At 40.5% G+C, this 26,985-nt stretch overlaps 2 protein-coding genes and 1 pseudogene across 2 annotated transcripts; 1 reads left to right on the forward strand and 2 right to left on the reverse strand.

The window, feature by feature from the left end:
* The first annotated feature begins 1,291 nt into the window (after window positions 1–1,291).
* LOC115774707 (potassium voltage-gated channel subfamily F member 1-like) lies at window positions 1,292–4,200 on the forward strand. Its single transcript, XM_030722092.1, has one exon. It carries the CDS (start codon window positions 1,398–1,400, stop codon window positions 2,895–2,897), a length of 1,500 nt encoding a protein of 499 aa, XP_030577952.1. The 5' UTR covers window positions 1,292–1,397; the 3' UTR covers window positions 2,898–4,200.
* Window positions 4,201–18,501: 14,301 nt separating this feature from the next.
* LOC115774804 (leucine-rich alpha-2-glycoprotein-like) lies at window positions 18,502–19,733 on the reverse strand (annotated as a pseudogene).
* Window positions 19,734–25,048: 5,315 nt separating this feature from the next.
* Window positions 25,049–26,409, reverse strand: LOC115774696 (leucine-rich alpha-2-glycoprotein-like). The gene is given in 4 exon segments (XM_030722069.1): window positions 25,049–25,395; window positions 25,398–25,905; window positions 25,907–26,162; window positions 26,318–26,409. Coding segments are annotated over 3 exon segments (966 nt in total). The 5' UTR covers window positions 26,132–26,162; window positions 26,318–26,409; the 3' UTR covers window positions 25,049–25,162.
* Window positions 26,410–26,985: the final 576 nt, after the last annotated feature.

The raw sequence follows: 26,985 nt of genomic DNA on the forward strand, positions 1-26,985 counted from the left end.
TTATATTGAACAATATTTTCTTACTTATTGCTTCCTGTTCTCAATGGATTGCATCATGGTTTACAGAAAAGTGGCACGGTGGTATGCATGGTGATTGTAAATTGGTCATAGGTGTGAATGGTTGTCTGTCTCTATGAGTCTGCCCTGTGACAGACTGGCGACGGTGCACCCTGCCTTTCGACTCCGAACTGGATAAGCGGAAGAAAATGGATGGATGGATGAAAGCCCTTCGAAAATACTGTCAGTAGGTGGAGACAAAGAACAAGACATGCTGAAAGCCATTCTAGCAGTCAATTAGTTAGTGCAGGGTACTGCAGAACTGATCAGATGTAATTGAAGTCCACCCTGTAAAAAGATGATAAATACATAAAATAAAATGTTCTCTGAAAATGTCCATAAACAGGCTGATAGTGTAAGAAAAACAAATTACTGCAAAGCTCACTCAGTTCACCTCACTCGAGCCAATAACGTTTTCGCAGTCGTTTGTCACTTAAAGAGTCTTGATTCCTCCTCATATCAGGTACCTATTAATTAGCCTCTGTTTGCCGAACTGTTGCGCTGCATGATTATGAATTCAAAATAGATGATGGATAAGGCATCCGTTTAGGTTAAGACTTCATCAGCTGTTAGTGTAAAAAGGGATGATGTCAGTAAGTGGCACTTTAACCAATTCTTGCTTTTCTCCAACCCAACCCAACCCAGCGGCACACCTATCCCCGATGACCCCACTACTTCACAATTCATCACATGCCTCGGAAATTTATCATCTTCTGCGCCTGGCTGCACTGCACGAGCGGAAGACACCCAGTGAGCTTTAAAAAATAAAAGCATGCGCGGCACAGATTATATTTCGGAGCCGTTGTCAGCTGAGTGAACTTTTAGCATAATACAGTAATATTAATCGAATATATGATTCATAATGGCATTTTGCATTTGCTACTCTTATTATTATGTTATATTGAACTAGCGGCCAACGTTTGACATAACTCGTACAATTTGGGGGATAACGCAAATGTCTTTAAATTATACATTAAAAAAATAGCCTACAACACTTTCACCTCTCTGCTACCAATGTAAGTGTTTTATTGTGAAATTTAAGCCTGGAAGTCTCGGTTTGGTTTGGTAATTGCGTACTTGACATTAGGCGCACTTCATTGCCAACTTTCTCAGAGCGCACAGGCGCAATGATCACTGCCAAACACAGCTGAGTGGAACTGAGAAGACTTCACGCTGCATTCAGTTCGGAGCATACACATTTTTTTAAACATTAGAAAAAAAGAAATTAAAAGGTTTGGAGGTTTTACGCACAGCTTCAAGTGACTTGCGTTTACTTTGTCAGTAAACGGCTGTTTAAACCTCGACTGGTTTGGCTGTTTTCTGGCTGACTTGTCAACATAATGTGGGGTTTCCAGAGGACGCGGTATGCAGACTGCAACGGCTCTGAGGCCAGTGAAGAGACGGAGATTGTGGTGAATATCGGCGGGGTGAAACAGGTGTTGTATGGAGACGTGTTAACTCGCTACCCGGAGACTCGACTGGCAGAGCTGGTGGACAGTTCACTTAAATCTTCTGAAGAAATTTCATTAATATGTGACGATTACGACCCTGACACAGGAGAATTTTATTTTGACAGAGACCCCGAAGCTTTTAAGTGCATAATTGAGCTGTATTATTATGGGGAGATACACATGAAACGAGGCATCTGTCCAATTTGCTTTATGAAGGAGATGGAGTTCTGGAAAATTGGATCGGATTTTCTAGATGAATGCTGTAAAAGCCACCTGAAAGAGGTAGAAGATGAACTTGCAGAGATTGCCGAGAAAGTGAGAACTATCCTGGTCGACAGAGAAGGCGATCCATCTGCAGGAGGCTGGCAGCGCTTCCAGATATGCCTCTGGAGGTTGATGGAGAAGCCAGAATCATCGTTGCCTGCTCACATAATCGCTATAGTTTCTTTCATCTTCATCCTCATCTCATCCGTGGTAATGTGCGTCGGGACCATCCCCGACCTGCAGGTGGAGGACTCGGAGGGTAACCTCACGGAGCATCCAGTCCTGGAGGTCATCGAAACCGTGTGCATTGGCTGGTTTACTATTGAATACATTTTACGTCTGATCTCTTCCCCAAATAAAATAAAATTTGTGCTAGCTTTCATGAACATAATCGACTTCATGGCGATCATGCCCTTCTTTGTGGTGCTGATTCTGACCTCCTTTGGCGCGGGAGTGATGGAGCTGGCTAATGTGCAGCAAGCGGTGCAAGCTTTACGCATAATGCGCATTGCGCGCATTTTCAAGCTGGCACGCCATTCATCTGGACTCCAGACTCTGACATCTGCCCTAAAGAGCAGCCTCAAAGAGCTCGGGCTGCTCCTCATGTACATGGGTGTGGGAGTATTCCTTTTTTCGGCTCTGGGCTACACTATGGAGCAGAACCACCCGGACACGTTGTTCACCAGCATCCCACAGTCTTTCTGGTGGGCAGTGATCACAATGACCACAGTGGGGTATGGAGACGTCTACCCTAAGACCACTTTAGGTCGATGTAACGCGGCCATCAGCTTTCTGTGTGGGGTCATCGCCATAGCCCTGCCTATACACCCCATCATAAACAATTTTGTCTTGTTTTATAACAAGCAACAGGTGCTAGAGACTGCGGCCAAGCATGAGATTGAACTGATGGCACTGCGCACCGGCGACGGCGAGCTGAAGGCTGCACCTGGCTCCCATAAACATGTTTGCGGTGCAGGGACCTGGGACAACACTATGCACTCCGGTCACAGCGATACATTCATCCCCTTACTGAAGGATCCCAGGGGAGGGGCAGGCATCCAGACCCCCAGCATGGACACAAGCTTTGAAAGCACCGCCGAGGCCACTGAACATTTTAACTCATGAAAAGGAACCCCCTCCCATAAAAAAAAGTCAGCAAAAACACAAACAACGCGAAATTAATTATTCAGCAAAATTAGTCTGGGTTAATGACACCACCGTGACTCGAGAATGTAAATAGCCTCGCGGATAGAAGAACGCTTTAATGATTCCCAAGGACCTTAAATGCATTTGAGGAATTGCGGCTGTTAAAGAGACATATGTGTGAGATATTGAATTGATGAGCTGTGCCACTGCGCAGTGACTCCCTGTAGGCTGAGGGGTTCTGTTTAAACAGCCAATACACTGATTCCCCCATGTAGACATCTTATATAACACTCCCATAGTCCTCACACTTACACTGTAGACCGCACTGTAGCTTCGTCTTCTGTACAGAAATATGTATCACAAGAAATGTCTTTAATAATGAAAATAGGCCAGTTTAGTCAAAAGGAAAGAGAAATATAATGAACCCATGATTTATGAGAGTGTATAGACATAAAAAGAAAAAAAAAACACAGACCATATGCCATACATTCAAATGAGGTAGGTGACTGGATCACTGCAACGTGTTGCAGCCAAAGGTGTGATACGGGGACATAAAGCAACATAAGACGGATAAGACGGAAGGGGTTGTTATTTTTTGCTGCTGCCTGTAATCTTCATGGCATCATTGTAATTTTTTTGTAACTGACACTATATGATTGTGAGGTAATGTATCAAATATAAAGCCCGTCTACTGTGCAGGAATTATAAATGCGGCGTCAGTGTCATTGGACTGAATTTCTCGTTAAGCTCGTGTTGCCGATTTCGGAACTTCAGAAGCTTCCTTGGCTGCAGGACATGTTCCGGTAATGGGTTTCAGTCTTTACAGCCGCTGTCATCGCTCTGCAGATATTTGACATATTAAACTTGACCAGCAAGTTGTGGAAGAGGGAAAGAAGCAACAGGCAAGAGACGAAACAAAAACGATCATATATATTATATATATTATATAACAGAACCGTCTGGAAAGCAGGTAATGGATTTTGAAGAAACTTGAAACCGTGATATATTTCCACACTGCCTCACACCTTTCAAAGTGAACTCTTAAATCGCCGTAATGGGGGCTATTTTTAAAGGTTACATTTTCACAGTTTGAAAGGTGTCAGCTCCTACGCCATTAGTCTGAGTGACATGAAATTTGCTGCACAAATAGACCAGTCCTTAGAAAAATTAGGCGGCACAGTAGGGGAGCTCTAATTAAAATCTGGCACGTTTCATTCAAATGTCACGTCTAATGTGCCACAATGCATCCTGTGGGATGATTTATGTCAAGACTGTATATCTTTGCCCATTCTTTTGTGAAATAAACATATGAGAGAGAGAGAGAGAGAGAGAGAGAGAGAGAGAGAGAGAGAGAGAGAGAGAGAGAGAGTTTTTCTGAACAATAATGGAACAGTTGAAGATAATAAAGGCATTAAGGCAAATGCTTTAAGTATCCTATATTGACTGTGAAATGGTGCCCTGGAAGAGGGTTGGGCTTGTTAATGGGTGATTATAACTGCCCTCAAGACTGATGTCGATGCAATTCTCATTTCAGCATTAAAACTTCTTGTTATTAAGGTCTTCTCCTCACTTAGTCAAACTGTCCAGCAGTCGAAGTGGTTTATTTATTTATTTATTTTGGAGAAACTGGCCTTCATAAAACTACAGAAGTTATTATCTGAATAATTTATGAAACAGTCTGGTTTGTCTTTAAAAACTTCCGATGCACAGAGTCACCACAAACTGCTCATATTTAAGTTTCACTTTGGATTGTTATAACATGAGGTTCTTGTTGCTTTTTACAGGCAGACATCATTAATCCACAATAAAGATCTGTATGAAGGACTGTGAAGCTCATAGCCTTCACAGCAAATCTTTCTTGTGGATGATAATCCTGTGTCTTTGTGTAAGAGCAGCAAGAATGTCAGTGCATGACTTTCCAAGGTGAAACTAAAACTCAGTTTCCTGAATTTTCTCCAAAATATAGCGGCTGTATGCATCTGAATCTCTTACAGTTGTACAGGGAGTTATAAATCATCTTGTGGGAGAAATAAATCTTGATCAGCTTCGTTTTAGGCATTATAAGGTGGCTATGTTCATCTTAAGTCATTAGCGAGGCATCCATCCACTTTTCAGGGTGTTGGAGCCTATCCCAGCTACCATAGGGCCACAGGCAGGGTAAACCCTGGACAGGTCACCAGCCTGTCGCAGGACTAACACAGAGAGACAGACAACCGTTCACACTCACATTCACACCTATGGGCAATTTAGAATCACCAGCTAACCTAACCCCACTAACTGCATGTCTGTGGGAGGAATAAATGGAGAGAAGCCACAGAAACACAGGGACAGCATGCAAACTCCACACAGAAAGGCCTTGGCCCAGGTGGATTTGAACCCAGGACCTTCTTACTGGAAGGCACCAGCGTTAACTACTGTCTGCATGTACAAAACAATTAAGCATGCCTACATTTTAACTGTTGAAATGCCTATGATCAAGAATCACTGCTGTACGGTTCTTGGAGCCTAAACTTAACTGTCCAGCAACAAAAATATGTATTTTCAGCTCCTGAAATGTTAGTTAAATTAGTCACATAAAGAAAATATGATGAAAGAATCCCAGTTTTCATATTAATCTCTGAAGTGCAATGAAGAGGTGAAGTTGTTTTAAGCTGAAACCTGGGATTAAAACCTGTTGGGTAAGTTACAAATACAGAGTAACATGTTAATCTCAAGCATTGTGATTACTACATTACTACATCGCTCGATACATATTAGAAGGTGTCAGTTTGAACAGAAAGAGGGCACTCCTTCTGTATAGCTACATCTTCACTAGTGTTTTCCACTTAGCTCCAGTCTAAGTTTGCAACCTGAAAGAAAGCCTGTGGAGAAGGTCAGGAAGGACTCTCCAGGCTGTCCTCCCACACGTCCTACACAGGCCCGCTATCTCTCCCGGCCGGCGGCACACTCGCACATGTCAAAGCCTGGGAGAAAGGCCTTTGTTCACACTGACAGGTGGGACTGGAATGTCAAAGGCATTCATTGTGCAATGGAACAATGTTATTACAGCACATGCAAACACACATGTATGCTCATGTTCAAATTTAGACACATAAGCACATGAATACACTGTCATATACCCCCCCAAAAAAACAAACAAAAACAAAACAAAAAAAAAAAAAACGCCTACATGTTCTACAAGTGCTCACACATAATTGCCCTCACACATATACACAGTTGTTCACCCATATACTCCAGATCGTGCGTGATCTACTCTGCACTGACTTGCTGTGATCTGCTGACCAGTTGCCAATTGTTACACCCACAGGGTGGTCATCCATTGCATTCAGTGGGTTTGAAGATAGGCATTTACACAGCATTGTACTCGTTATCCCTTCTCCAACATAGTACCAATTATTATCCAGCCAACTAATGCTTGTTATCACTGAATCAATATTTTCTTTTTTTACTTGTGAAATCCAAGAGACATCATGTTATGAAGAAAAATCAGTGCTATATAAAGAATTGTTAAGATTTTGTGGGTAAATTGGAATTCTCACCTACTATATCTACACTAAAAAAGGCAACGCCACCATGCAGAGAGGGTGGAAAAGACAGATTGACAATAAATGCTATATAGCATGCTCTGTTTGCTCTATATCACACAGTATTCATATATCACTCACGGTTTTATTATAGCTAGTATCACATCATGCATTATGCTTGTGGAGTGAAATAAAGCAACATCTAGGAAATGAACTGCTTGACTGTCACCTGCCAAATCTGCCCGTGTTTCAGGAAATCAAAGTGATTCCTAAAACTCACACGTCCCAGCTGACTCCCAGCTCCAACTGTTAACTGTAGACATACAGCGGCACACTAGTACCGAGTTACACCCAAAAATTTTGATGACAGCATGGGCACACTGATGCTTCTCCCATTTCTCCACTCCCTTGACCTTTAGAACAGGGATCATGCAGACGTTCCCCATCTAAAAATAGGGAAGTCCCTGTAGGTATCCTGTATACAAATGGTGTAGACAAATGAAACACAAACTAAGGCTAAATATGTTTTTACATGTCCCAAAGCAGCTGTTTGCTCTGCTGCTCTTTAATGTTATTGTGAAATGTGATTTTAATAGTAAAATCATTTATTGACCCCCCTGGTATCGTGTGTTGGTTGTCCACAAAGTAAAAATAAAACAGAAAACAAGACAGCAAGGCAGAAAAAAAAAATCAGGTAAAGTTAAATAACTAGAAAATATACAAACACAGCTGAACAACCCTGATGGCAAAAGCATCACCTACTGCAGATATAAACCCCATCCAGGAGGGCCTCACCTGAAGCATGGCTACAAACTGGATCATACAGTACTGTGCAAAACTCTTGAGCCAGCCCTCATATGTCTTAATATTTTTATAGGAAAATGGGAAATAAGTGCAGTGATCTAGTGACATGTGCCAACATAAATGGATGTACAGTATAGTTTGAAAGTCAGTATTTGATACGGACACCTTTATTCTTTGAACTCTCTTTGGCAGCTTTCTTGTCATTTCTTTCGGTAGTCTTCAGGAATAGTTCTCCAGGCTTCTTGAAGAACATTCAGAGCTCTTCTTTAGATGTTGGCTGACTTTTGTTTCATTCACTCTCAAGATGATCCCACACTGCTTCAATAGCGTTGAGGTCTGGGCTTGGGGGAGGCCAATCCATGACTGATAGTCTTCCACTGTTTTTCGATCCAGGTATGCTTTGAGTACCTTCGCAGTGTGACTGTGTCATGCTGAAAAATGAAGGTGTTGCCAGTCAAAATGCTTTCTATATGGTACTGCATGGTGGACACAAGTCTAATTGTAATTTTCTGCATTCACATATGTCGCCAATTTTTCTGCTTTGTAGAAAACAGGAAGCCACTGAGATAAATGATGTAAATCTATTTGCTCGAACCATTAAATCTGCATTTGAGTGGAAAACATCACACCTGGAGAGGAAAAAGAAAATAAAGAAAAACAAAACAAATGCCGCATAGATTTTCAAAATCATCAAGGATACAATAGTGCTCAGGATCACACTAAAAGCAGATAACTTTGACGCCGAAACTGCTCAGATGGGATGCATTTTAATAGATTCATATTCTGCAGAAGATGGTCAAATGCCTTCATTTGAATACGAATGTGTACGCTAAGGCTTAACAGCCCACCCCAGTGAGCACTATCTCTGCGTGAGAGATATTTTCAGCTGCAGGAGAAGGAAAAGGTAATCTCCCTGATGTTAGATTCAGAAAAAAAGAGGAAAAACATGTTTCACAAGATTGTGTACCCCTGCGAGTTTCATCTTTTTTTTCCAACAGGAACGTTTAAAACGCTGCGTAGGTGTACCCTGAAGCACTTTGATTCAGGCAGAGCTGCATAAAATTGCACGACAATAATTACATAGATTAAATCTGACCTTCAACAAAATAGCAGAATGTAATGATGCACTGATCCCACTCAACCTATCTGCAAAAATGATTTTCAAAGCACTTTCCCCTCCTTTGCCTTTATCACTTTTTTCCACTTTTACAGAATGCTGTTTTGCAAAACATCTGCACATCTGGTCTTGTGGGTTTATAAGAACACTGGTAAGAAATGTACAGTATATATCCTGAAGTAAATAATAGACCTTTAATTGGAATATCAAATAACCTGTGCTCAGTCAGTGCATTATTTAAAATGTATTACTTAGTAGCTTTGCAGCTGACTGTGTTAAAACCTTGCAAGGTGCCAATGTGAAGTGCTAAACAGTGAAAACAATACAGCCCTTTGCTTCTGGTATATTAAACCGAACTAAAAAAAAAAAGTGAATTGAAAACATAACTGAAAATGCATTATGAGAAAAATGATTCACCTGTAGACTAGTTCGCACTGGTGAGTTTTCTTTTTAATTTTCGTATCTAAGGGACTAAGAGAGATGTTGTCTGAGGCAAAGCTTTTACTCCCGCAGAGATATAAAGCAAGGTTTGCAAATGCTACAAATCTGCTAGAAGACACCTGCAAGAGAATACTGAGTGATAACTATGGGTGCACTAATACAGAGGCAGGTAAACGTCATCACTTAAAAAAATTAGCACTAGCTATCCCAGTAGATTGCAGTGGTACTTGATCACCATTTGATCTTTTTTTTACCAATAAAAATGAAGATTCATGCTCAGAGAGTGGAAACATGAACTGTGATGGATGTTCCTGCACATGCCTGTAAAGCTACCAGTCTTCACACAACCATTCAGCTAGAAAGAGCTGCTGGAAAAAAAAAAAAAAAAAAAAGAGCATGTGTCAAGAGTTTAATACCACCCTTAGTTTCAGTATAAGCTCAGTATCTTGAGATTGGTCAGGCAAGTTATGACCTGATTTTTTTTCAGGTTGTTAACTGGAGGCCCTTTGGAGTGCCTCTTAATGTGAAATATAGAGTGGGTGGTTCTAGGCCATCACAGTGTAATATGGTGAGTTTCAAGGAGGTGATTTGCTGTGGCCTTAACTCACTGAAAAGTTCTGTGGCGGGCCCCCGCTGCTGAGAAATGTGGGTTCAGGAAAGTTGCATCAGATTTTGTCTTCTGGGAAACATCTTGATTTATTCAGTGGTGAGTGGGCATTGTAAATTAGCTATTTGGACTGAGGTTTGGGTGTGAGAGTATGTGATTTATTAACACTCTCCCTTTTATGGCATGGCCAACTGTCCAGGGTGCACCCTGCCTCTCACTGTAAGATAGCAGGGGTAGGCTCCAGCACCCTGTGACCCTGATGGATGAGCATAAAAAAAACAAAAACTGGATGAATGGATTTTTTATTGCTTATATATAACCAAAGGGTACAACAAAATGTTTATGAACTCAGTATATTAGTTTAATAGTCTCTCACTGGTTTTGGTAGCTATTGTTTTAGAATCTTAATATTGAATAAATATGAAGCATGCCTTGATGATAAGCCTGCCCAGTGAGCCTTAATCCAAAAAGCAATTGAAATGCAAACTACGCTATATCTCACTGCTTATGAAAATATTTGTTCTGTTTTCTTAATTATACCATTTAGTTTCCCGTGCTAGCGTTTTAGAAAATTCAAACGATGGAAATTTAATTTCACGGTGACAGATTTAAACCTCTGAATGTCAACGTGAGCTTTTCTTATTGTGAAGCTTTTACTCATCTAGATGTTGGACCATCTAGTATTTGTATTTGTTCAAAACCGTGCTTTTATGATATAAGCATGATTTAAGATTTATTACAGCATGTCAGACTCATTGGGTATCTATACCATTATATAGTCACCAGCCATTTTATTAGGTACACCTATTTAATTGCTTCTTAATACAAATTTCTAATCAGCCAACGGCAGCAACTCAGTGCTTTTAGGCATGTAGACATGGTCAAGACAACCTGCTAAAGTTCAAACCGAACATCAGAACGGGGAGGAAATGTGATGTAAGTGACTTTTAATTTGGCATTATTCTTGGTGCCTGATGGGCTGCTCTTTGTAGTTCAGAAATTGCTGATCTACGGAAATTTTTATGCAGACCCAAATGGTCCGAAAAGAGAAAATATCCCTTGAACAGCAGTTCTCTGGATGAAAATGCCTTGTTGATACCAAAAACCAGAGGAGAACTGCTTCGAGCTGAGAGGAAGACAACAGTAACTCAAACAACCACTTGTTACAACCAAGGTGTGCAGAAGAGCATTTAAAGAAGAGCAGAAGAGCTACAGCAGCAGGAAGACAACACTGGGTGCCACTGTTGACGGCTAAGAACAGGAAACTGAGGGTACAGTTCACACAGGTAATGGTGTGGGGGATATCTTCTTGGCACACTTTGGGACCCTCAATACCAATTACTTAAATGCCACAGCCTACCTGAAAAATGTTGCTGAACCTGTTTATGACCACAGTGCTCCCATCTTGTGATGGCTGCTTCCAGCAGGACAACTTGCTATGTCACAAAGATCAAATAATCTCAAATGGCCTCCACAGTCACCAGATCTCAATCCAATAGAGCACCTTTGGGATGGGGTGGAACAGGAGATTCTCATCATGGATGTACAGCCAACAACTCTGCAGCAACTGTGTGATGCTATCATACCAATATGGAACAAAATCTCAGAAGAAAGAATTAAGGCAGAGCTAAAGGCAAAAAAGTGTCCAACTCAGTACTAGCAAGATGCACCTAATAAAGTGACCGGTGAGCGTTTGCCACCTATCAAAGAGTCTCTAAGCGGGTTCAGTTAAAACTGATGAACGTCTATGTAAAGGACTTTGCATTTTATATCATAATACATTTTGGTTATTTTTTTTTAGACATGTGTTCTCTCTTTGAAAATAAATCATTTTATCTATTGATCAGTTAAAAAGAAAAAATCACATTAAGTTTAATTTGATTCTAGATTCAAGATAATCAACTTTTTCATGGTTTCAAATAAAGTCAGACCTTTCATCAGCATCAAGAGGGTAAAAACTGAAACTTGATAGGTTGTAATAAACTGCAGAGGAGAATTGAGGTATAAGAGCGGGCAGGATGGCAAGTATGGCCGGTTACAGACATGACTTCATATATGGTGTTCAAGTTTAAATGTCCAAAATATTCACCTAAGCAACTCTATGTAACTGAACAAAGAAAGGTCAGCTATCTCCCCCTGGGTTTGGTCCTTATACTAAGCCAGGCTAATTGCCTCCTTGCTTGAGCACAGTATTTAATATACAGCAAAGACCTCTGAGTTGCCTTTTTTTATTATCTTAAGTCCTAGAAGACTTTTGAGCCATTCCTTTGAAAATGCAAAACATCAGTACAAACAATGCGTACATTCAGCTACTGAAGGCTTTGTTTAAACCAGCCTCAGTGAAGGGGATGAAAACAATGTGTAATCTCTTCTTTATATTCCGCTGTTTTCACACTGACACTGCTGTGTCCCCCCACAGTAAAATGAACATTCATTCAGCAAATATGAATATGTAAATTAAAAGTGTATTTATTCTTGTTGTTACCCACTTCTTATGCATTGTGTCATGGTCTTTGAATTGTCATTTTATGGCTGTGTTCTTTGTCACAACTTTACATTTTACTGTTGCGCTGACTGCTTTGATCAGGGCTTCGGACAGCTTCAAATAACTTTTTCAAAGCCAAAGCTCGTTAAAGCTGCCTCCATTTGTTTAAATATCAGCCCACCCACTGCATGATTTTTTTTAAAGCAAATTAATTAAATTAGATTGCTATAAAAAGCTGCCTATAAAAGAAAGAAGAGGCTCTATTGTGTACAATAGTCAGCATTACAAAGAAGTACAACTGTCTGCTTTCTGTCTGGCACAGGTTGTTTTTTCTTTGCTCACCTAGTCAATTAGTTGATGCTCTTTACTGATGGCCCTCTCTTTAAAAATGGCTTACAAAGGGCATCTCATAGTGTCCCTGTGTCACTTCTACTGATAAATGTATGGATATCTAATTAAGGAAACTGCCCCCGAGAGACCGGAGCTGGAGTGATAGATCTGACCTGCCCACTGATACAGTTGCCAGTGCTGATTATCTTATCCAGAGGCAATGAAGTTTTATGAAGTGGAACATCCTTGTCCTGTAGTGGATTCCAAGAATGACTAAAATCAATTTAGGTTGGCAGGTCATAAAAACAATATTTAGTGAATTTATTATCAGATGTATACCTCCTCTGGGTTGCAAGATCTGTCTCTGTCATGAAATAGCTCAAACATGAATTTTCCATATTTCAAATTGTGACAGCTTTGCAGTGTTATATCCAGCCTGGACCTTCTACCCCTGGAGGCTACCCAGAGGAAATTAGGTGAAATTTTATACAAATACAGTACTGTGCCAAAGTCTTGAGCTGCCCCTCATTTCTTTTCTTATATTTCTTATATTTTGCTTCTATGAAGCCAGACTTTGATGTAATTTTTACTTTTGACAAAAGTCTAGTCCTTGTACTTTACCATTTATAGGGGAATATGGAAAATCATTTATCGGCCACATTGGAGCATAAAGACGGCTCCTAAAAGGTACCTAAATCATGAGGTGATAAACTGTGTCTTTAGGCACTTTGCTACTAGCAGCCTATCACAAAAAACTCACAATTTGTTCCCATTTATTTAGTTGAATGTATGAAAAATGTCAAGTTAGTGCAATTTGACAGGCAAAAAATAAAATTTTTGCACCAAGAAGCTGATTCCCAAAGAGCTGTCAGCCACAAACATTGTATATCTTAGCATGGTGTACAGTGTGTCCTTGAAAAAAACTTTTGAGAAACTTGAACAAGTGGATGACAAAAGAAGAAGCTGCAGGCTTAAAAAACTATCTGTAGCAGATGAATAGTATCTGAAAGTTATGCCCTTAAAAACAGAAAAAATCCAGCAAAGATCTGGTGAACTGGTAATGCATGACAATAAACCCAAACATCTCTTCCTGAAATTCCTTCAGACACACACTTTTATTTAGTCAAATAAAGGTTTTAGTTGAATAAAGATTAGCTTAAGAGCATCAATAAATCCCAGTTTGTTTGTTATCCCTACATAAATCATGGCCATGGGCCAAACACAGTTTGAAGGATTAGAAGATTGATCCCACTATTCTTTAAATACAGATACAGCCAGTTAAGTGCACAGGAAGACACGGGCCTCAGTAAAATGGGAAATCCCATTTTTTAAACTTTGGTTGCTGAACAGATACAGAGTACCTCTTTCCCAATGTTTCTGCCTCAGATAGCCAGTTTTTATAGGAAGGTGGTATCAAACCTCTCATCTACAGTAACTTTGTGAAAAACCTAAGAGCCTATTTTACAAAAGCTGAAGATTTATGGATAGACCAAAGAGAACGTGAGCCTTAGTAGGAAGAGTTCAGCTCCTGGCTAATCCTCCACACTCATGCACAAGCATTCCTTAGAGAAAAAAAAAGATTTTAAAGACTGTTTTCTCTTCAGAAGTTCTATTATATGTGGTAAAGGAAGTCTCAGATTATTAGAATTAAAGCTTCTTCTTCTTCTTTTTTTAAAGCTCCCTTTAGAAACAGTTGACTTAAACTAATCTCAGTGCCTGTCACTGACACATGATTCCTCAGTGGTCTTAACCTTGTTTCTAAATGCTGTGAACATGCTTCAGTGGCTGCAGGCAGCTCTGTGTGACTCCACTCCAAGTGCCACAACAACAGGTGAAAGGTCTGTTATAAGCACTGCATAAAGCCTCACGGGACAGATGGAGCCAGATGATAATCCGTATGAGCTCAGAGAAAGAACATCAGCGAGCAGACATGAAAACTTATGGCAGAGGATGCCAGGAATCCTCGAGGAGATTTAGATGTCAGACTGTGATGAAATGCCGTGTCCTCGTCTTTGTGCTCAGAGGTAATTAAACTCCCCGAGACTGTTTGTCCTCTGCATGTGTCACGGTAGGTGATTGCAGATTAGCTGCGATCAAGAAATCAATCGGGAAAGAAAAAAATATTACAGAGTGAGACATGGCAGGAGTAGTACTGACATGAAAGCTCTTACAGCAGCTTCTGATCCCACAGTGCATCGTTGCAGTCTTTACTCAGATTGGATGTGTACAGTCTGAAGGGAAAGGAGTAAATAATCTCTCTATTTTAAAGGTGGGAAAGAGTTTGTCAAGGAAAGATCACACTTTGCCTATTTGCATGTGTATTCAGCGTCACAATAGCATGAACCACACTTCCTCTTACAAATTAAAAGCGAAATTGAGAAGTGATAAAACGTATCAAATCTATACCCACAGGTGTTTTACTGGCCTTACTTATCTGCGGTATCTAGACACTAAAAGGATGTCTTCTCTCTTAGCAGCTATCATCACTGTGGTTTTATCTTCTTCATTGATTGTGGTGCTATTAAGTTGATATTATCTTAATATTTCGGTGCCACATTCACAGTTTTTTCCACCGTGCCTGCATTTTTATTTGCGAACTGCCACTTTGATGGTTGGACAGATGCTGTTTTTCTTTGTTTTCCATGTCTGGGGATACTGAGGTAACCTCCAGCAAAACCTTTGTTCCTACAGTAAAACAGTGGTGATTTGTGGTACAGTGTTAAACATGGCATCCATCTAGGCAGAGCCTCCTAATAGCACAATTCTCCAGAGAGCATAAGAGGCCATTTACAACAACCAATTATACAGCAGGGGAAGCAGCTCCAGTTCTTTTTGCCAGTAATGGATAACACACAAAGGCTACACCACATTTCTTTCACCATGTTTATGTTGTCAAGTAGTGATGCGATAAATGAGCAGGAAAATAAAATGAATAAATCCATACAGGATTATGATAAACAAAGCTGCTGGTTGATGCATTTAAAAATTCCAAGCCCATTACCTTTAACTACTATGATATTGATTAAATGTGCTGAAGGAATTCATGCTGATCCTAAACATGAACGGGTTTGAGGGATAAACAACACCTGTCAATCACTGGCAAAAAACGTGGGAAGGTTCTTAAAGGACTCGGTGGGAGCGTGTTACTTTTGTTAAGTGCTTGCACGGTAATGGCCTCAGGCTCTTGAAGGCAGCCACAGCGTGACTTCTTTCACCCACCTTGAGGAAAGCTTTTAACGAGTCTTACAACCTTTTTTCTTATTACAGTCTGAGCTTGAACACACACTACATAAAAAGGTTAGTATGGCTATGAAATGTCAAGGTTGAAGAATAAAGGTGCAAAACATCAGTACAGAAAAAAACCAAACCCAAAAACAGGTGTTTTAATGTGTATCTTGTGTTAGTGAAAATTTAATCTTCGAATTTTATTTTTGATTTTTGAGTAACTCTTGTTTAGCTCTGACCTTTGATATTTGGGGATGTACCTCTGTACTGGGACCTGCCTGCTCTTACTCCTCAAATACTTGCAAATCCAGAGGCTGCAAGAGGAGCAGCAAAGCCCCAGCACAGAGCAGAACAGGCATCGATTAGAACAGATATTGCAGTGATCAAGTCAGACACAGAGTGAAAAAGAGGAGTTCGGGAGAAGGTGGGTTACAAAGAAGATTGGAGGGCTAACTGTGGGGAAGGCTAAATCAGCCTGAATAGTAGTTCCTGTTTGCAATAGGATGCATAGGAGGTGGCACTGAGATGTTCAACTAACACTATGCAAAGTTATGGGCAGCAGTTCATAAAAAGGTATTGCAAAACATGACATTAAGTGAGAACTTAATTCTTTTCTGCTGTGAGTGAGGATGGGAATCGAGAACTGGTCCCAAGCTGTTCAACTCATCTGAATCACATGCATCCAAACTTATCAATTCATTTTTATCAATGCTGGCATGTTTTACTGACAGTTGCAAAACAATGACGTCAAAGTCATGGCAGTGCAGCTTTTGCACATCTGAGTCACATGCAAGCCTTTTTTCTAATCTGTTTCTACACTCTGTTCAGACTCAGTGATAATAAAACTCTCTCCCTGATGCTAAAACTTTTCCCCACCAACCACAGAATTTGATGAAGTATCAGTAAGCAGACTGATGAACAATCAGACCTATCAGAATCAATAATGGCTTGGTTTCAGTAAACTCTAAAGAATATCCGTCTTCAGATGTGTTCAAATACTGAGATAACAAGAATGGCAAAATAGGCCAAATCAACACAGACTTATTAACTTTACATTTTACATCAGCTCAGTTTTGTAGTATCACTAATCTCATTGTTTTGGTTTTCCAGTCCAAAATTAAATACCGATCCCAATGCATCATCATGTTGGCTCCAAAAAACTCATTATTCCACAGACAGAAGCAAATTCTAAAAAAAAGGTCCATTCTGTGGGGAGTTGGTGGAGACCAAAAACAGAACAAAAAAATCTAAATTTGCATTTTGAACCAAACCACATCTTTTTCTCTTGCTCGCGCTCTCTTCTAATCTGTAAATGAATGATAATTTTGCCTAAGACCTGCCTGTTAGGCTATTTGAGGACTCTCAATTGATCAGAGGTGTGTGTGCTCACCTTTGTCCCTGGGAAGGGGGGAGGGGTTAAGAAAATGGATATGAATGCAAAAGATTAACAGAATTTTATCTGTTAATTCCTTATCGAAAATTTTAAACATAAATCATTGCAGTGAAAAAGCTATTCTACAAAGTAAAAAAAAAAAAGATCCCTTTGAAAAGTCAAGGTATTTTTTCCTTCTCTCAGTTCAGAATAAAATGTGAACCTGAACAAGCTGTTGAAATTCATTGATGAGTACTGAAGAAAAGAAATCAACTCTGGTATTGTTGCAGAGAGAAAAAAAACACAATGAAATGAATGGAAAAAAATGTAATAAAATATAAAATTAAAATGCTAGAAAGGAAGAATTTGCTAAGTTTAATACCCAATAATAAGTGTTCTAATATGTGGTAATTAGCAGCTATCAAAGAAAATCCTGTCCCCTTTATTGGAGCACAAAGTCAGAAAGACTAAAGTAATTTTCAAGTGTGTTAAAGCCTCTGCATTAGATTTTAGTGCTCAGCATTAGGAGACAGTTTGGTAGCAGTGCTAGGGTGCTGACTCCATCCCTCCATGCTCATAGGGACATTTTTCGAAGGAAAGTAATTCCCACCGCTACCACACACACTTCTAAACTTCAGAGCCCGGGGGTCGCAGAAGCATATGGAGATTAAATTTCCTACCCAAACAGCAATAGAAGTTGTCAAGGTAGAGGAGAGTGCACTCTTCCCAAAATAGATGATCACAGCCTGAGAGAATTTTCATAAAACGGAATTAGGATTAAAACCAGCAAGCCCACTTCCTTGACCTTTAGCCTCCAGGATACAATTCAGAGAGGTGGAATGAAAGACATAAATCAGTCCTTTTGAGTTCTCCTTCCTCTCTCTGGGGAACATTTAGAAGGAAGGTTTAATTTTCATAAGTAACAACCTCAAGACGCTGCAAAGTGTTATATGCTATAAGAGTAATAAATTACAGTCCAGTGCACTCACTGTGATCAAGGCGTGAGTACGGGGGTGTGTGGGCATGCAGAAGATATATACCCATATAAAATACAAAAGAAAGAGAGAAAAAAAAGAGACCTAAAGAAGGAAAAAGAGAGATGTTTAAACACATCCAGAAGAGGTCAGCTGCAAGACTGAGCCATTGCATTGCCCACTCACTCCCACGTGCTCAACATCATTAAAACAAAAGGGCACAACTGAAACAATGCCGCAATCTGCAACGCAACAAACAAGTGAGACAGATTTATAGGTGCAAGCATGCACCATAAGAATCCTATCAGAGCTCTTTGTTTTCCTGCTCTTCTTTTCTACCATGGATGGATGCTGGACTGTGTGCTGATTATTCATGAAAATACTTTAAATGCTTATGAGAGTGAGAGCATTTTTTTTTATACTTTAATAGACCTTTACCCAGTCTCAATGTGAGATTATCAATCTAAGTTTTTTTAAAAATCAATATAATGAGAATATATTAGTAAATGCATTTAGCTTAACATGTTTTGGCTGGGATATACTGTGTAAATAAGCTGTGCTGCCTGTTCAGCCCTCTGGGCAGAAAATTGATTGAGTATCTTACGCCACCCGGTGGGCTGGACAGTATCCAACAATAGAGAAATAAATGACAGATCGCAAGAAACACACTGGAATATGTGGGAAAAAATGTTTTATTTGACAGAGTAAAAGCAAAACATCCACCTCACATTCACATTATTGTTGTGACTCTTTGTTATTAAGACCAAGCTGAGTGTCAGTTAAAGAAACAATTGGTTTGTGTTTCAGAGCGTCGGGGCCATCACAAACCACCTCCTCTGCAAAAAGATGCTTTGAGGATGGCTAGTGAGCCACTTCCACAGATACTCCAGGTTGGCATCACACTGCCAGGGTTCCCTGTTATGATTATCTGAAAGAGGAGTTTCTCCCATCCAGCAGACCTGAGGGGAGATACCGTAGCTGATTTTGATTAAGCAGCAGAAGTTTGAGGTTTTGCAGACCCTGGAGGAGGGTCACTGGCAGCTCTTGGAGCTGGTTCTCCTGCAGAAACAGCGGGACAGTTTCAAGCTGTGGCCAAAGGTTGAGGATTCCAGAGAGATTAATTTGTTACCAGCGAGGTTTAGTGTCTCAAGGTGGTGCAGGTTTTTCAGTGTGTCAGGTTGTACCTCTTGCAGATAGTTATAACTCAGGTCTAGATTTTCCAAATGAGGCAGCTTCAGAAGCAGATCAGCTGAGATGCTTGCTAAACGGTTCCCAGACAAATCCACCACCTGAGGCTGCGTTGTCAGAAAACCACTCTCCATGAGCATTTTCAATTAGATTGTTCTTCAGAACTAGATCACGGAGTGAGGAATGGCTGAAGACTTTTGGGGGCAGATGAACCAGCTGATTACCAGTGAGATCCAGCGTGTTTAGTTGAGGAACGACACCCAGAAGGTCTGAAGGAAGGCTTGAAAGATTAGTGTGATACAGCTGGAGGTGGTTTAAAAGGGGCACGACACTAAAATGACTGGCTGTAACGCCGCTGAGGTTTGCGGACTGGACGGACAGCCGTGTGATGTTGGGGTGTAAAGCATCTACAGAAAATACGTGAGAGAGCTTGGCTGCACACCACCTCTGCGCTTGAAGGTAGAAAAGAGCAAGAGCACAGATCTGGGCACGAGTGGGTGCCTCGTTTTTGGTAACCACACTCAGCCAGTGCAGTGAGGTCAGAAGCAGCCACAGGTTCATCTTTAAAGAATTACACTGACGAGGGGGGAAAACAAGTATAAATGATTAACAGGTAATTTCACAAAATGTGAAAATTTACGATCATAAATGTGTTCCTACCTGAAGGCACCTCAGAAATTCCTTCAGGTTTGATCACAGACTTGATTTTATACAACTCTGAGTATATTTGTTCCCGGCAATGAGTCAGACAAAACGCTGCAAAAGGCAAACAAACCAAGCAAACAAAGTGAGTGGTTACTGCTTTCTGTACTTTCTAAAAGTAAGTTGATGTTACCACACATAAATCAATATTTATTTTTCAGTCGTTCAAGAGCAAACATGCAAGGGTACATATATATGTTATTAATTAATGTGCAAAAAAAAAATAAAAAAAACAAAGTGGTATTAGGCTTATTTTTGCCCTTTATTCAGTTTCACAATCACATCTGTTGTTTTGAGACTCTTATTCTAAAGAACACACAGTTTGTTAAAGGAATAATTTTAGGAATGTGCTTATTTTTAACAGCTTAATAAGTAGTGCTCTCAAGAATAGCAGGTTATCATAGAATAGCACAGAAGCTTTAAACAGGTGAAATGGCTGGCCTGACTCTGTTCAGAGAGCTGCATCAAAAATGTCCTTCTTTGCTTGAATTTAAAAAAAACACACGACAAAAGAGGGATCCCAGGGATCTCGAGAGGTTCTGGTTGTGGATTATTTCCTATTTAGACAAAGCCAGGCTGCCTGTTCCTTTAGTCAATTCAATTAATTCATTCAATTTATTATATAGCGCCAAATCACAACAAACTGTCGCCTCAAGGCGCTTTGTATTGTGGGTAAAGACCCTACATAATAACAGAGAAAACCCAACAGTCAAACGACCCCCTATGAGCAGCACTTGGAGACAGTGGAAAGGAAAACTCCCTTTTAACGGAAGAAAACCTCCAGCAGAACCAGGCTCAGGGAGGGGCAGTCATCTGCCGCGACCGTTGGGCTGAGGGGAGAGAAAAGACATGCTGTGGAAGAGAGCCAGAGATTAATATCAATAATGATTAAATGCAGAGTGAGTATAACAAGTAAATAAGGTGAATGAGAAAGAAACAGTGCATTATGTGAACCCCCCAGCAGACTAGGCCTATAGCAGCATAACTAAGGATGGTTCAGGGTCACCTGATCCAGCCCTAACTATAAGCTTTATCATAAAGGAAAGTTTTAAGCCTAATCTTAAAAATAGAGAGGGTGTCTGTCTCCCGACTCCAAGCTGGAAGCTGGTTCCACAGAAGAGGCGCCTGAAAGCTGAAGGCTCTGCCTCCCATTCTACTCTTAGTATCCTAGGAACCACAAGTAAGCCGCAGTCTGAGAGCGAAGTGTCTCTGTTGGGGTGATATGGTACTATGAGGTCTTTGAGATAAGATGGTGCCTGATTATTCAAGACCTTGTATGTGAGGAGAAGAATTTTAAATTCTATTCTAGATTTAACAGGGAGCCAATGAAGAGAAGCCAATATGGGAGAATATGCTCTCTCTTTCTAGTCCCTGTCAGTACTCTAGCTGCAGCATTTTGGATCAGCTGAAGGCTTTTCAGGAAGCTTTTAGGACAGCCTGATAATGAATTACAATAGTCCAGCCTAGAAGTAATAAACGCATGAATGAGCTTTTCAGCATCACTCTGAGAAAGGATGTTTCTAATTTTAGAAATATTGCGCAAATGCAAAAAAGCGGTCCTACATATTGTTAATATGTGCATTGAAGGACATATCCTGGTCAAAAATGACTCCAAGATTTCTCACAGTGTTTCTGGAGGCCAAAGTAATGTCATCCAGATTAAGTATCTGGTTAGACACCATGTTTCTAAGATTTGTGGGGCCGAGAACAAGAATTCAGTTTTATCTGAATTTAGAAGCAGGAAATTAGAGGTCATCCAGGCCTTAATATCTTTAAGACATTCCTGCAGTTTAACTAATTGATGTGTGTCATCTGGCTTCATTGATAGGTAAAGCTGAGTATCATCTGCATAACAATGAAAATTGATGCAGTGCTTTCTAATAATACTGCCTAAGGGAAGCATGTATAATGTAAATAAAATTGGTCCTAGCACAGAACCCTGTGGAACTCCATAATTAACCTTACTGTCTGAAGAAGACTCCCCATTTACATGAACAAATTGGAGTCTATGAGATAAATATGATTCAAACCACTGCAGTCAGTACCTTTAATACCTATAGCAAGCTCTAATCTCTGTAATAAAATGTTATGGTCAACAGTATCAAAAGCTGCACTGAGGTCCAACAGGACAAGTACAGAGATGAGTCCACTGTCAGAGGCTCTAAGAAGATCATTTGTAACCTTCACTAATGCTGTTTCTGTACTGTGATGAATTCTGAAACCTGACTGAAACTCTTCAAATAAACCGTTCCTCTGCAGATGATCAGTTAGCTGTTTTACAACTACTCTTTCAAGAATCTTTGAGAGAAAGGAAGGTTGGAGATTGGCCTATAATTAGCTAAGACAGCTGGGTCAAGTGATGGCTTTTTAAGCAGAGGTTTAATTACAGCCACCTTGAGGTCTGTGGTACATAGCCAACTAATAAAGACAGATTGATAATTTTAAGATAGAAGCATCAATAATTGGAAAGACTTCTTTGAACAGTCTAGTAGGAATGGGATCTAATAAACATGTTGCTGGTTTGGGAAGTAAGTAACTATTGAAGTTAACTCCGAAAGATCAACTGGAGCGAAAGAGTCTAAACAAATACCAGCAGTGCTGAAAGCAGCCGAACATGAAGATAAATCTTTGAGATGTTATGAATAATTTTTCTCTAATGTCTAAAATTTTATTTGTAAAGAAATCCATGAAGTCACTACTAGTCAAAGTGAAAGGAATACTTGGCTCTACGGAGCTCTGACTCTTTGTCAGCCTGGCTACAGTGCTAAAAAGAAACCTGGGGTTGTTCTTATTTTCTTCAATTAAGGATGAGTAGTAAGATGTCCTAGCTCTACAGAGGGCTTTTTTATAGAGCACAAACTTTTTCCAGGCTAAATGAGCATCTTCTAATTTAGAGAGATGCCATTCCCTCTCCAGCTTTCGGGTTATCTGCTTTAAGCTGTGCGTTTGCGAATTATACCACGGAGTCAGGCACTTCTGATTTGAGGCTTTCCTTTTCAGAGGAGCCACAGTATCCAAAGTCGTATGCAGTGAGGATGTAAAACTATTGACGAGATAATCGACCTCACTAGGAGCCGAGTTTAAGTAGCTGCTCTGCACTGTGTTGGCACATGGCACTGAAGAGCATAATAATGAAGGAATTAGATCCTTAAACTTAGTTACAGCACTTCAGAAAGACTTCTACTGTAATAAAACTTAGTCCCTACTGCTGTGTAATTCATTAAAGTAATGTAAATGTTACTAAGAAATGATCAGACAGGAGGGGCTTTCAGGGAATACTGTTAAGTCTTCAGTTTCTATGCCATATGTCAGGACAAGATCCAGAGTATGATTAAAGTGGTGGGTGGGCTCCTTTATATTTTGAGAGAAGCCAATTGAATCTAACAATAGGTTAAATGCAGTGTTGAGGCTGTCATTTTCAGCATCTGCATGGATGTTAAAATCACCCACTATAATGATTTTATCTGAACTGAGCACTAAATCAGATAAAAAGTCTGAGAAATCAGACAGAAACTCTGAGTAGGGACCAGGTGGACAATAGATAATAACAAATAAAACAGGTTTTGAGTTTCCCAATTAGGATGGACAAGACTAAGAGTCAGGCTTTCAAAAGAATTAAAACTTTGTCTGGGTCTTTGATTAATTAGTAAACTGGAATTGAAGATTGCGGCTAATCCTCCTCCTCGACCTGTGCTTAGAGCATTCTGACAGTTACTGTGACTCGGAGGTGCTGATTCATTTAAACTAACATATTCATCCTGCTGTAACCAGGTTTCTGTAAGGCAGAATAAATCAATATGTTGATCAATTATTAAATCATTTACTAAAGGGACTTGGAAGAGAGAGACCTAATATTTAATAATCCACATTTAATTGTTTTATTCTTTGGTGCAGTTGATGAAGCTGTATTATTTATTGTTTTTGAATTTTTATGCTTAAATAGCTTTTTGCTGATTTTTAGCTTTGTTTTTTGGTGGTCTGGGAGCAGGCACCGACTCTGTGGGGATGGGGGTTTTGGGGGGATGGCAGGAGGAGAGAAGCTGCAGAGAGGCGTGTAAGACAGCAACTCTGCTTCCTGGTCTAAACCCTGGGTAGTCAGGTTTTAGGGTTCATAAATTTGGCCAGATTTCTAGAAATGAGAGCTGCTCCATCCAAAGTGGGATGGATGCCGTCTCTCCTAACAAGACCAGGTTTTCCCCAGAAACTTTGCCAATTATCTGTGAAGCCCACGTCGTTTTTTGGACACCACTCAGACAGCCAGCGATTCAAGGAGAACATGCGGCTAAACATGTCGCTCCTGGTCTGATTGGGGAGGGGCCCAGAGAAAACTACAGAGTCCGACATTGTTTTTTGCAAAGTTACACACCGAGTCAATATTAATTTTAGTGACCTCCGATTGGCGTAACCGGGTGTCATTACTGCCAACGAGAATAACGATCTTACCAAATCTACGATTAGCCTTAGCCAGCAGTTTCAAATTTCCATGAATGTCGCCTGCTCTGGCCCCTGGAAGACATTTGACTATGGTCGCTGGTGTCTCTAGCTTCACGTTTCTCAAAACAGAGTCACCAATAACCAGAGTTTGTTCCTCGGCGGGTGTGTCGCAGAGTGGAGAAAAACGGTTAGAGACATGAGAAGTTTGGTAGTGTACCCGGGGCTTCTGCTTAGGACTACGCTTCCTCCTCACAGTCACCCAGCCGGCCTGTTTTCCCTGCTGCTCGGGATCTGCTGGGGGGGAGCTAATGGCGGCTAAGCTACCATGGTCCGCACCCACTACAGGGGCCTGGCTAGATACAGGATTTTCCAGGGTGCGGAGCCGAGTCTCCAATTCAGAAAGCCTGGCCTCCAGAGCTACAAACAGACTACATTTATTACAAGTACCGTTACTGCTAAAGGAGGCTGAGGAGTAACTAAACATGTGACACCCAGAGCAGGAAAGTGCAGGAGAGACAGGAGAAGAAGCCATGCTGGTAGTGAGTCGGCTAAGGGCTAAGCTACTAGCTGCGCTAAGCTAGCGAATTTCTAAAAACAAATAAAGTCAATAATGTGAACACAGATGATTCAGTAAAGAGTGTGCTCTAGATAAAGTAGGTGAAGATTACACTAAAATATATTGTTATCCAGATAGATCGAGCTATACAGATTTAACAGCTAACAAACAGCAAAACATGACTGTGCTCCGGAACAGGAACAGGAAGTGATACAATACCGCAGTGAGAGCCAACACCAAGTGATCTCTTTATTTGTGAAGCTAAGCATAGAGTCCACGATAGTCATGCAGACCTTCTCATTTAAATCTCAACAATCTCAAATTTAACAAATACAAAATTCATTCAATTAAATAAAGACAGTAATTAAATGTTAGATTTATATTTTTATTTATAGTCACACAAAATGAGCATGTTTCACAGATTGAAATCATACAGGCTGAACTGGATCTATTTTCATGCTAGATAATAACCAGCATGAGGAATATTAAGACTGAAGGTTCAGTTCATTTGCTGTTAGTGACATTACTGAGCGCCCTGCTAGAGCCTGAGGTCCAGCACACGCGATGATCTCTGGCATGAAAACTTTCTTCTTGTTATTCTGAAGCCATCTCCAGAGATATTCCACCTTCTCATCACAGAGCCAGGGATTGACAGTCAGGTCCAGGCCGTCCGCATCGAGCGAGCGCAGATGATCCAGCAAACCTGGAGGGATGTGGCTAGCTGGTTTTCATCCAGATTCAGGTGTCTGAGCAGAGCGAGTTCCTGAAACAGGTTTTGGGGCAGTTTGCTGAGCATATTCTGAGTGAGGAAGAGATGCGTGAGGCTCTGCATGCTCTGAAATACAGATGCATCCAGCGTGTTGAGCTTGTTGTTCTGCAAGCTTAGCCTCTCGAGTTTGGTCAGTGGGTTCAGAGAATTTACTGGTATCTTCTCCAGACGGTTGTTGGAAAGGTCCAGATTTTCCAGGTGGGGCAGTTTCTGAAGCAAAGTACTTGGGACCTCTGTTAACTGGTTTTCAGATAAGTCCAGCCAGGTCAGGCTGCTATTATCAGAAAGCCACTCTGCATCAGCTTTTTTAATCAGGTTATTCTTCAGCACCAAACTCTGCAGTGGGGCATGGCTGAAGACATCTGCAGGCAGATCGCTCAGCTTGTTTCCGGTGAGATCCAAAGTGTTGAGGTGAGGAACACCCCTGAGGAGATGAGAGGGAAGGCTGTGCAACTGGTTTGCTGTACAGGTGGAGCCCTTGCAGCATGGGTATGGCATTTAGATGCTCTTTGGATATGGAGGTGATGTTTGTGAACTGGATAGTCAGCAGGGTGGTGTTCTCCGGGAGACCCTCAGAGGGGAACTCTGTCAGGGGAACCTCATTACAGACCACCTCATTTCTTCTAGGGTAACATTTGCAGAGATTGGGCAGGAAAGAGCTCCATGGCAGAAACATGCCAACCATAGAAAAACAAGAACCCACCAGGGCTTCATATCTTGAAGAGAAAACAAGTAGAAGTGACATTAAATACACAGAAGTTATTGCATCATTGTAAAATATTTAACCACAAAAACTACTACGAGTAACAACTCTTTATCAGTACTTGGTAAGCAGAATCATGAATAACAATGGGAGAAAAAAAAAACTTACTGTTGTTTTGTAGTTGAATCTGTATCACTCGCAGACTGCTCCTCACATCAGATTCAGCACTGCTCACTTCCAAATTATTCATTTGGGGAGGCAAATCTCCCAGTCTAATCATTACTTATTGTGTAAACAAGGATCTGTTGCTGCACAGACATTTGTCAAGGACAGGCAGTTGCAACAGACTGAGCAACTCATACCTCATGGGAAAGTACAAGAAGAAAATACTATAATTCTACTAAAAGCTGCTGATTCTGAAATAGGATGAAATCTATGCATTAATAACAGCAAATAAAATATATTATTGGTTACCACAGAGTAAAAATCTACCAAAAATATGTGTACTTTGAATTTTATATCTTGTGTGTCTGTGTGTGTGTGTATACTACAGTGTTTAAATGTTATAGCCTCTTTCCATTTATCAGCCTGCCACTATTATATGTCAGAAATACAGAAGCACACTGATGCCAATTTACTCATTTCTAGTTCTGTATTCTTAGACTCTACTACTACTTGCATAATTCACAGTTCACCTGTGATTAGTTCACCAGTGACCTAAGGTCACAACCATAATAATGGTTGTGACCTTATACCTGCCCTATTTGAAACTTTGGCCAAGTTTATGACAGAAATGAAAAAAACAAAAAAACAATAGGTCCACTTCAAGTGAAAAT

Source organism: Archocentrus centrarchus, chromosome 24 (assembly GCF_007364275.1).
Source record: "Archocentrus centrarchus isolate MPI-CPG fArcCen1 chromosome 24, fArcCen1, whole genome shotgun sequence".
Classification (NCBI taxonomy): Eukaryota; Metazoa; Chordata; class Actinopteri; order Cichliformes; family Cichlidae; genus Archocentrus; species Archocentrus centrarchus.